Consider the following 11,987-nt stretch of genomic DNA (forward strand, 5'->3'; position numbering starts at 1 on the left):
GGTGTAATAATTACCCATTGTAGGTCATGTATGGTCAGGATGGTCATTGTCTTGTCTATTTATTGTCAGTGATGTTTGTTTAGAGGAACATATTACTAGAATTTATCTCCAACATGAAGGAAATGTTGCGGCCCCATAGGTGGGGGAATGTTCTGACCATGAAGGGGTTAATCTAGGTTTCCACACTATATATGTGTGTATCATCATCTGCTGGAGATAAAAGACGTCACAGTGACTATGGAGGAAGAAGACGGACATGACGGGGGGGGGGGGGGGGGTTACTGGGTGTAAATAGAAAATAAGATCTTATTACCTCCTTTTCTGCCATTTCCAGCAATGTCTCCTCTCTACTTCTTCCGGACTCACCTCTAACCGGGAACTTCCTGTCTGTACCTGACATCACTTCCTGTCTAGGTAGAAGTGAGATCACCACCTTGTGGAGCTCAGAGGAAATGCAGTGTCTTGAAGTATGAAGATGACCTTGTTCTGTGTTGTGTGTGTACTGTACATCCTTATAGATGAGGTCACCTCCACTCCCACCAAGGTGGAGAGAAATATACATATAATATTCTTAGATTGTAAGCTCTAACGAGCTGGGCCCTCTGATTCCTCCTGTATTGAATTGTATTGTAACTGTACTGTCTGCCCTCATATTGTAAAGCGCTGTGTAAACTGTCCGTGCTATACAACTACTTTATAATAATGATAATATCTTACGTTATCACCTCCTCTGCTGCCAGGTCCAACAATGTCTCCACTCTACTTCCTCCCGACTCACCTCTCACCCGGAACTTCCTGTCTGTATGTGACCTCACTTCCTGTCTTCCATAGAGACTTCCTGTCTGGGTAGAAGATCACCACTTTGTGGAGCTCAGAGGGACTGCAGCCCCGAGAAACGCCTCGTAGTGTGAGCACGGCCTTGTGCTGTGTGTGTATGTTCTCTATATCCAAATACACTTGTAGTGTATAAGGATATATAAGACAACATGTAGTTGCAGTGTTTGTTTGCCCCTTTTCAATATGGCCGCTATGCTCTCTCTCTCTCACCAAGGATGAGGTAAGTGGGTGGAGAGAGAGAGATGTGGCAGAAAGAGAACACGGAATGTGTAAGTGCTGCACTTCCTCCTCTCTGAGACATACATAGAGACTGTTAATGATTTCATGTTCCTGTCTGGAAAATACTTTATGTTGGATGGTTCACTGAATGTTATTTCTTCAATACATGGACTTTCAAATACAAAGCTGTGTGGATTACCGTCTATGTGGAGATACATTTCTCAGTTGGGATTTCACTTGCTATTCACAAGCCCCAATTGAGTGGAGGCACTGCGCATGTTAGAGATCCTGTACCGATCACACAGATTATGAAGACTCTGCTCCTAAATACTCTACAGGAGGTGCCGCCATATCTCAGGAGCCGCAGAGTGTGAAAAGAATAGCGCTACACACTATATTGCCAAAATTATTGGGACACCTGCCTTTACACGCACATGAACTTTAAACGGCATCCCAGTCTTACTTCATGGCAGGGGAGGGTTCGCAGCCTTAGGTCTGGGGTCAAGTCCAGTCAAGTGGCCCATTGAACCACCTACCCATGGGCCAGTGGCCAGCAGGACCCACAGGCCAGCAGGACCCATAAGCCATGGCCAGAAGAACCCATAGGCCATGGCCAGCTCCCAGCAGGACCCACAGGCCATAGCCAACAGGCCATGGCCAGCTCCCAGCAGGACCCACAGGCCATAGCCAACAGGCCATGGCCAGCTCCCAGCAGGACCCACAGGCCATGGCCAGCTCTCAGCAGGACCCACAGGCCATGGTCAGCTCCCAGCAGGACCCACAGGCCATAGCCAACAGGCCATGGCCAGCTCTCAGCAGGACCCACAGGCCATGGCCAGCTCCCAGCAGGACCCACAGGCCATAGCCAACAGGCCATGGCCAGCTCCCAGCAGGACCCACAGGCCATGGCCAGCTCCCAGCAGGACCCACAGGCCATAGCCAACAGGCCATGGCCAGCTCCCAGCAGGACCCACAGGCCATGGCCAACAGGCCATGGTAAGCTCCCAGCAGGACTTACAGGCCATGGCCAGCACAGGACCTGACAGCCAGACAGTGTTGAGGGCTATTTTGAGGTTACTGGGTGGGCAGGGCACTGGGGCAGGGTAAATGGGGTGTATGGGGGGGGTGGGATGTGGGGGTCAGCTGGGGGTGTCAGGGTCTCTCACCTCAGCGATGCCGGTGTTAACTCAGCTTCCTGGGGGGGTGATGACGACTTCAAGTCCAGCCACAACCAGCCTGAGACAGTCACAGACATCTCAAACTGCAAAAACTAATTTCAAGGAGGTGAGGCTTCGCGCCACAGCCTTACCAGTGCCAATTAAATGCAGCCTATCAGTGTCCATTTGTGCCACCTCATCAGTGCAGCCTATCAGCGTTTTTCAGTGCCACCTTATCAGTGCCTACCAGTGCAGCCCATCAGTATCCACCAGTGCAGGATATCCGTGTCCACCAGTGCCCACCAGTTCAGCCTATTAGTGCCATCTCATCAGTGTCCACCAGTTCAGCCTATTAGTGCCAACTCATCAGTGCCCACCAGTTCAGCCTATTAGTGCCATCTCATCAGTGTCCACCAGCGCAGCCTCAGCATCCACCAGCGGAGCGCTCTCAGCTCCGTCCCACCCCCTGGCCACAGACAGAAGGCAGAGCAGCCTGAGCATCCGTACTCCATTCGGCTGCTCGGTCTTCTGACCCAGCTGGGAGATCGCCCAGCGCTCGCGGGTGTCCGGGGAGCCCGCAGCCAAACGCGGGAGACTTGGGATGTCTGCAGTCATGTGACGTGCGTGACCCGCCATGTGCCCCACCTCTGAAGACTCAGTCTCCGGGAGTTGTAGTTTCTGGCTGCTGTGCGCCGCTGCTCAGTTCTCTCCACCCACCCAGGAACTTGAGCGCGGTCCGGACTACAACTCCCGGAATGCAGAGGAATGGGAGCAACACAGCCAATCGGTCAAATCCCTGAACAAATGTCAGCAGCCGTTTTGAATATAAGTTAGGCAGCCTGGTGGGAATTTTCCACCCTGTCCCACGGCCCAGCCCCACCGTTTGCAGCTATAACAGCTTCAACTCTTCTGGGAAGGCCGTCCACAAGGTTTAGGAGATGTGTCTATTGGGAATGTTTCACCATTCTTCCAGAAGTGCATTTGTGAGGTCAGGCACTGATGTTGGACGAGAAGGCCTGGCTCTCAGTCTCCGCTACAATTCATCCCAAAGGGCGGGGCCAACTCAATATTGAACCCTACGGGCTAAGACTGGGGTGCCATTAAAGTTCCTATGCGTGTACCACATAATTCCACATTATGGGCACTAGATGGAGCCAATGATCATAGGAAATCACTTTATGAAATAAAATACGACCAGAATTTGTCATAGTACGGCGAATGCTCGTCACACTCGGTCAACAATTTTATTTAAACTAGACCTGTAAATGTTTATTACATATAGATAGTCTGGTTAAAAAAAAAAAGACACAAGTCCATCTAGTTCAATCAATAGAAAAAAAAAAAAGTTTCCACCATAAAATGTACCAATGAGAGGTAAGGACTCCATTTTTATTTTTCTCCTGCTATCAATGGCCGACACGGTACAACACTTCATCCATGTCTTTGGTGATCTCTGATCTCCTTATCAACTGTTTCTTGCCGTTTCTTATGTTGTTGCCTTTTTATTTTGGAAAGTTTTATTATCCCCCCCACATGGGTGTGGCCCCTTTCTCAATACTATGTTTCAATGGGAGAAATATTTACCAATCCGACCTCTAGATGGCACTGTTGTATCATCCATTCCATAGGACATCTTTGTCAAGAGGTCAGGCTATGGTTGAGGTCTATAAACTGTTTCTTCCATGATGAAGATCAGCCATGGAGTATATCTGAGGTGTATATCAGGGTGTGCTTCTTCCCCACATGTCCAGCAACATTCATATACAAGTCATTTCCCTGATGTCTGAGAAGAAGTGACTTTGTAGAAAAACATTTCCCGCACTCAGAACAGGAATATAGCTTCTCACCCGTGTGAGACATCTGATGTCTATCAAGATGCGACTTACTTGAAAAACATTTCCCGCACTCCCTAATACACCTCGAGGGTTGTGTGGGACCCCCTGATGTACAGAAAGACAGGACTTCAGTGAGGAACAATTCCCTCACTCAGGACAGGAACGTGACTTCTCCCCCATGTGAGATCTCTGATGTGTGTAAAGATTGGACTTCTGTGAAAAACATTTCCCGCACCCAGGGCAAGAATATGGCTTCTCCCCCGTGTGCGATCTCTGATGAGAGGAAAGATGTGAATTCCGCGAAAAACATTTCCCGCACTCAGGACAAGAATACGGCTTCTCACCCGTGTGTGATTTCTGATGAGAGGAAAGACTGGACTTAACTGAAAAACATTTCCCGCACTCAGGACAAGAATATGGCTTCTCACCCGTGTGTGATCTCTGATGAGAGGAAAGACTGGACTTAACTGAAAAACATTTCCCGCACTCAGGACAAGAATATGGCTTCTCACCCGTGTGAGATCTCTGATGATAGGAAAGATGTGACTTATCTGAAAAACATTTCCCGCACTCAGGACAGGAATACGGCTTCTCACCCGTGTGTGATCTCTGATGATAGGAAAGACTGGACTTAACTGAAAAACATTTCCCGCACTCAGGACAGGAATACGGCTTCTCACCCGTGTGTGATTTCTGATGATAGGAAAGACTGGACTTATCTGAAAAACATTTCCTGCACTCTGGACAGGAATAAGGCTTCTCACCCGTGTGCGACATATGATGTGTGTCAAGATTCGACTTAACTGAAAAACATTTCCCGCACTCAGGACAGGAATACGGCTTCTCACCTGTGTGAGACCTCTGATGTCTGACAAGTTTTGATTTTTGTATAAAACATTTCCCGCACTCAGGGCAGGAATGTGGCTTCTCACCTGTGTGCAACCTCTGATGTTCATCAAGATTCGACTTAACTGAAAAACATTTCCCGCACTCAGGACAGGAATACGGCTTCTCACCCGTGTGCGACCTCTGATGTCTGAGAAGAAGAGACTTTCTTGAAAAACATTTCCCACACTCAGAACATGAATACGGCTTCTCACCCGTGTGAGAAATCTGATGTCTGACAAGTTCTGCTTTCGCTACAAAACATTTTCCGCACTCAGAACAGGAATACGGCTTCTCACCCGTGTGAGACTTCTGATGTCTGAGAAGAAGTGACTTTGTAGAAAAACATTTCCCGCACTCAGAACAGGAATATAGCTTCTCACCCGTGTGAGACATCTGATGTCTATCAAGATGCGACTTACTTGAAAAACATTTCCCGCACTCAGGACAGGAATATGGCTTCTCCCCTGTGTGAGACATCTGATGTCTATCAAGATGCGACTTACTTGAAAAACATTTCCCGCACTCAGAACAGGAATGTGGCTTTTCACCTGTATGAATTTTTTTATGCACATTAAGACTAGAGTTAGAATTGTAACACTTCCCGCACTCAGTACAGGAAAACCTCTTATCTGTCAGAAGGACGGCACCGTCCCGCACAGTCTGAGGTTCCTCAGGATAAGAGGAATACGATGGTCCGGCACCGTCCCGCACAGTCTGAGGTTCCTCGGGATAAGAGGAATACGATGGTCCGGCACCGTCCCGCACAGTCTGAGGTTCCTCAGGATAAGAGGAATACGATGGTCCGGCACCGTCCCGCACAGTCTGAGGTTCCTCAGGATAAGAGGAATACGATGGTCCGGCACCGTCCCGCACAGTCTGAGGTTCCTCAGGATAAGAGGAATACGATGGTCCGGCACCGTCCCGCACAGTCTGAGGTTCCTCAGGACAAGAGGAATACGATGGTCCGGCACCGTCCCGCACAGTCTGAGGTTCCTCGGGATAAGAGGAATACGATGGTCCGGCACCGTCCCGCACAGTCTGAGGTTCCTCAGGATAAGAGGAATACGATGGTCCGGCACCGTCCCGCACAGTCTGAGGTTCCTCAGGATAAGAGGAATACGATGGTCCGGCACCGTCCCGCACAGTCTGAGGTTCCTCGGGATAAGAGGAATACGATGGTCCATCTACACTGTGTGGTGCCGGATGGACATTTGAGGTAGTCGGGTTTTCTCCTGGACTATACTGTGTGATGTCCTCATCTTCTACTTTACAGTCTGGAGACAAAGTGAGACAATCCTCTGAGGTTTTCCTCATCTCCCGTCCATCTACTAAAATAGAAATACAAAGATTATTACTAGACATGAGCTGATTGGTTCCCCTAAACCAGGACTCCGCCCACATCAGGCAGCTTTGTCTCTGAGGAACATACCTGGTAAATGATTTCCCTTCACCTCCAATTAGATCACTTCTCCATTTATAGACTCAGACAGTGCAAACTTTATTTCATAATCTGGACCAATCAGTGAGCAGTATGGGTGGAGGAATGTATTTAGTGTTAATGACCCACCTGTGCTGATCTCTGTAGGAGTGTCATCCTCTATAAATGTCCCCGTTATTCCATCCTCCTCCATAGACTGCTGATCATCCCTCACATACCTCTCTTCTTCTTCTTCTGATTTCACCTCAAATTCTATATCGATTGGATCTCCACTCTAAACCAAGAAAATGAGAGAGAAAAATCTTCTGTAAAATAAGAGCTTTAATATTGTGACATCACATAAAAAATCCCCACATTGTCTCTGTAAGTGAATGTTCTAGATTCTCCGTCCCACCAACCTTGTAACAGTGGGGGATGGTGTGACCTTCCTGTGTGGAATCCCGGGAATACAGAGGACGGGGACATCTCTCTGGTGGGTTTCTGTAGCTGGATGACTCCTCCATGGTGTCCTGGTACAGATCTTTATGTCCTTCTGGAAACTCCTCCATCACCCCATCCTCATCATACTCCTCTTTTATCTCTTCTTTAACATCAAATTTAGGATCTCTCAGGTTTCCACTCTGAATATATAATAAAAATGACATCAATGGTAACAATGCAGATAATGTACAGATCCTAATGATACTATCAGTGATTGTTCCTCATCTACCTGATGATGGTGGGGGATGGTGTGACCTTCCTGTGTGGAATCCCGGGAATACAGAGGACGGGGACATCTCTCTGGTGGGTTTCTGTTATTAGGTGGCTCCATCATATCCTTGTGTCCATCTGAAAGCTCCTTCATTACACCATATTCCTTGTCCTCTTGCTTGTACTCTTCTTTAATAACACTATTATAATCCTCAAGGTTTCCACTCTGAATATATAATAAAACATTTATTGTAACAAACATGATTGTGTATAAATCATAACTACTAATAATTGTGATATGGCGATTTTTAACTATCTCACTTATACATTTAATGATACATCAAATAAGTGAGTACAACCTTATCTATATAAGAACCAACCAATGTGGTTGCAGCTATAACCAATAAAATCAGTAACGAATGATAACTTGCAAAAAAGGATAACAATCTAATTTATTTATACAGAAAAGAAACGTTAAAATAATCAGATATTACCAAATATAACGTAGCTGATAAAACTCTTAAAGCAATGATGTTATTGATAAAATACGAAGTAAGTAATATAAAAAAAAAAGATGTTGCAATGTAAAAAAAAAAAAGTTTCTAATACACAAAGGAAAGAAAGTTACCACAAACGAAACAAAGAATGGTGGGGATACGATACCCAGTCAGACCTTACGTGTCCATGCTTGCACCCAATCATGAGGCTAAGAGAGAGGCCGCATCAATGAGCGCTTTGATTTTTATGTTCCCTCTCTACCCATCCCCACCAATCACACCTTTGGACTACTTTCATTGGTTCAGAAGTGGCATTGAATCCTGATTGGCTGAAATTCAATCCTAGTTGGTCATGATGCTTCTCACATAAGAATTAGAATTTTCGGTTCCTTCCTGTCTACCATGTTTATGGTTGTTAACTAAGCAACCCTCCTTGATATTAGTATAAATTAGCATTTCAATTACTTATGATCAGGTGGAGACACAATGTCTGCTCCTCACTCTAAAGACAATAGTGTAACTTAGTTACTATGCAGACAACAGACAAAAGACGTTGGTCTTTTTTACAGCTTACCTGTAAAATCCTTTTCTTGGAGTACATCCATTTGGCAATAGTGGATTTCGATGCTGCCTGTCCTTTCCTAGGACTTTCCGGCAACACGAACAAAACATCTGTTTTCTGAATCTGAGCAGTCGCCTTCAAATAGATCTTGACCGCTCTCACTACATCCTAAGAGTGTAGTGACTTTTCTTCCTTAGAACAGGGTTCTGGAAAAAATGAAGGTAAAGCAATATCCTGCTTTAGGTGAAAACCTGAAACCACCTTTGGCAGAAAGCTAGGATGAGGACGCAATACCAATCTGTCCTTGTGAACGATTAAATATGGCTCTTTACAAGAAAGAGCCACCAGCTCTGATAACCTTCTTGCAGAAGAATTGTCTACCAGAAAAAGGGACCAAAGGAACATGTCGTTTTGGTTTCTGTAATGCAGACAGAACTAAATTCAAGTCCCAAGGGTTCTGGAGTGCTTTAACCAGAGGCTTAAGCCACGTTACCCCCTGCATAAAGCTTTGGATCAAAGAATGCAAAGCCAGCGGATGTTGAAACAACACTGATAAGGCCGAGATCTGACCCTTGATAGTACTCAAGGCCAGCTTCATCTCTAGCCCCATTTTCAGAAAGGCAAGCATTCTACCTATGACATACTCCCTAGGATGCCAACCCCTGGATTCACACCAAGAAACATGCCTTCCAGACTCAAGGTAGGTATCACTGAGCCTGAAAGCCCACGATTCCTTAGAATGTGGGTTTCAATAGCCAAACCTTTAAATTTAGCATTTGTTAAGTAGGATGGAACACTGGTCCCTGCGACAGCAAGTCTGGACGTGGTGGTAGGTTCCACCATCTTTACTATTTCTGCATACCAAGATCTTCTGGGCCACGCTCGGGCCACAGGAACTACCGACTTCCTTTCCCGTTTGATCCTGCGAAGAAGTCGAGGTAACAGCAGAATAGGAGGGAACACATAAATCAGTGAGAATTGATCCCCACGGAGTCACCAACGCATCTGTTCCGCATGCAAATGGATCCCTTTGTTCTTGACACAAAGTTGACGACTTTGTTGTGGAACCTGGACGCAAACAGATTTACATCCGGGATTCCCCATCATTGGCATATAGCCAGGAAGATGCTGGGGTGAAGGGACCATTCCCCCGGGAACAACTGCTGGCGACTTAGGTAGTCTGCCTGCCAGCTCTCTTCCCCTGGAATGAAGATTGCCGAAATGCACGGTGCATGTTCTCCTGCCCTGGTTAGAATATGGTTTACCTCTGCCTGGGTTTCCTGACTTCTGGTGCCCCCTTGGTGATTGATATAAGCCACTGCTGTGGCATTGTCGGATTGAATCCTGACAAGAGAATTCTGCAACCTGAATGTCCAGGCCTTTAGGGCTAGATGCACTGCCCTAATCTCTAGAATGTTGATGGGCAAGGTCTTTTTTGGTTCTGGACCATTTCCCTTGGACAGACGCTTCTCCCAGGATTGCTCCCCAGCCTGAAAGGCTGGCATCTGTTGTTACCACCTTCCAGGTAACTGGTAAGAAGGATTTCCCCTTCTGCAGATTCTTGGATATCCTCAAACAACTGAGGCGCATTGGAAAATCTAGTGCCTGAATCTTTTAGTTCCAGACCGATAGGATACTGTTTTGCAGCAGTCTCGAATGAAACTGAGCATAGGGAACTGCTTTGAATGAAGCCACCATCTTCTCCAATAACCTCATACAAAGGCGAATGGAAGGATCTTTCTTTGCCCTGACCCCTTGGACCAGATCCTTTATGGCGCTGATCTTTGTCTGGGGTAAAAACACCTTCTTTTGGGCTGTATCTATGACCAGTCCCAAGTACTCTAATCTTCTTACTGGCTTTAACCATTTCGGACCCAGGCCAATTCTGACATTTCTCTCCTACATGTAAAATTCCAAATTTTTTTGCTAGAAAATTACATAGAACCCCCAAACATTATATATGTTTTTTTAGCAAAGACCCTAGAGAATACAATGGCGGTCATTGCAACTTTTTATCTCGCACGGTATTTGCGCAGCAACGCGTTTTTGTCAGAAAAAAAAAACTGTTTCATGCTTAAAAAACAAACAAAAAACAGTAAAGTTAGCCCAATTTCTTTGCATAATGTGAAAGAGGAGGATACGCCGAGTAAATAGATACCCAACATGTCACGCTTCAAAATTGCACGCGCTCGTGGAATGGCGCCGAACTTTGGAATTTAAAAATCCCCATAGGCGGCGCTTTAAATTTTTTTACTGGTTACATATTTTGGGTTACAGAGGAGGTCTAGGGCTAGAATTATTGCTCTCGTTCTAACGTTCGCGGCGATACCTCACATGTGTGGTTTGAACACCGTTTTCATATGTGGGCTGGACTTACGTATGCGTTCGCTTCTGTGTGCGAGCTCACGGAGACAGGGGCGCTTTAAATTTTTTTTTTTTTTTATTGTTAATTAAATTTTTTTAGTTTTACACTTAAAAAAAAATTAAAAAAAATTGATGACTTTTATTCCTATTACAAGGAATGTAAGCATCTCACCTCTAGGCTGGGAAGAATAAAAAAAAAAAAAAAAACCGATCATGGCTTCCTAGCCAGATCGGCGCCGTTAATTTGAATACCGAGGCCGGGCGTGACGTCATAACATCGCGCCCGGCCTCCGAACGATCAGGCTGGGGCTGAAGTGTTGAAAGCAATTGCAGCCCCTAATGACCCACTCTGACCAGCCTCCCTAGATTGGGATGGTGTTGCAGAGGGAGGGTCCTTAGGACCTGAGGGTGACTCCTTTGTGTCCTTGGTCTTTGCAGCATTTGAAACACCTCCTCTGGTCATAGTGCCTAGCACAATGCAGAGGTACCACCAAAGAAATACTCCCACTGCTGAGCAATAGTCCAGCAACTGCCGCTACTATTAAGCTCAGCCTGATGCTTAAAGTAAATGTGCCTGGGAATGCCTGTGTCACCAACTCAAAGCCCCCCGTCTGCTCTGTGTCCCTCCTAGCTGTATGCACCTGAAAAAGGTGCAATTTATCGCTATGCAGCCCAAGTTGTGGATGCTCAATTCGTGACAGCGCCTCTAAGCCGCGCCCCCTCCTTCCTCTGACCACCCACCGTGCCCCCCACCCCCTCTAAATTTTAAAATAGAGCGATTTCCCGTGCGGGCGGGCTCTGATCTTGCCGAAGGGGGGACCGCGGTAACGGCGACGGGAGCGGCGCAGCACACTGCCGGCTAGCATCATGCTCCCCCTGCCTGGAGGAAGCTATCAATGTGGGGGGACATTCCTGGGAGAAGAAAACCCTCCTTTCCCACGACTTTACCTGGAGCTTTGGGCTGGAGAGGTGTACAGCCTGAGACACAGTGGCGAGACTGACAAGCATGGAACAGGTTTGTGCTCGACAGCCCCCCGGTGGTGACTTTAGGCATAGCAACATTTACTTTAAAGGAGAAATTAAAGAATTAAAAACAAATCCTCAGGAATCTCCCTCACCTTATCCAGCTGCAGGATTCTGTGGTAACAGACCCAATCTTCACCTCTCATGGTGGGCTCTGTTAGAAAACCTTCAGGGACTGGGGCCCCCTTTTTATTGGGGGATCCATAGCCCTGGGCCTGTAAAAAGCACCTCGCCAGGAATATGGCTGAAAAAAAACAAATACTGGATCCCGGGGTCCAGCTCTCTAAAAAAAGAGAAGAGTTACAGGTAAAGCCTCATTTCTTCGGACACGAGGCCCCGGGTACCATTGAATTCGGCCTAAAAAGACACTTTGAATGGATCAGGTTGCATGGCTTGCCCCAGTAAGGAATATTTCACCGGAGCTCAGCACAGCACATCTTTACTCGTGACCAACACCTAAGACACTGGCGAAAAAAC

At 46.6% G+C, this 11,987-nt stretch overlaps 2 protein-coding genes across 3 annotated transcripts in view; both read right to left on the minus strand.

Moving 5' to 3' along the window:
- LOC143955485 (uncharacterized) overlaps positions 1 to 11,987 on the minus strand; it is a 337,730-nt gene that overhangs the window by 90,571 nt on the left and 235,172 nt on the right. The window lies entirely within an intron of this gene.
- LOC143955587 (uncharacterized) overlaps positions 3,582 to 11,987 on the minus strand; it is an 11,065-nt gene continuing 2,659 nt past the window's right edge. For both annotated transcript variants that reach the window (XM_077465670.1, XM_077465669.1), the window contains exons 2-4: positions 6,773 to 7,290; positions 6,504 to 6,648; positions 3,582 to 6,264 (exon numbers count right to left, since the gene is read on the minus strand). In XM_077465670.1, coding sequence (XP_077321796.1) covers positions 4,196 to 6,264; positions 6,504 to 6,648; positions 6,773 to 7,018 — 2,460 coding nt within the window. In that variant the 5' untranslated portion in view covers positions 7,019 to 7,290 and the 3' untranslated portion in view covers positions 3,582 to 4,195. The remainder of the gene's footprint in view (positions 6,265 to 6,503; positions 6,649 to 6,772; positions 7,291 to 11,987) is intronic.

Source organism: Lithobates pipiens, unplaced genomic scaffold (assembly GCF_037356315.1).
Source record: "Lithobates pipiens isolate NorthernLeopardFrog02 unplaced genomic scaffold, aLitPip1_a1.2 Scaffold_35, whole genome shotgun sequence".
In the NCBI taxonomy this organism is placed as follows: Eukaryota; Metazoa; Chordata; class Amphibia; order Anura; family Ranidae; genus Lithobates; species Lithobates pipiens.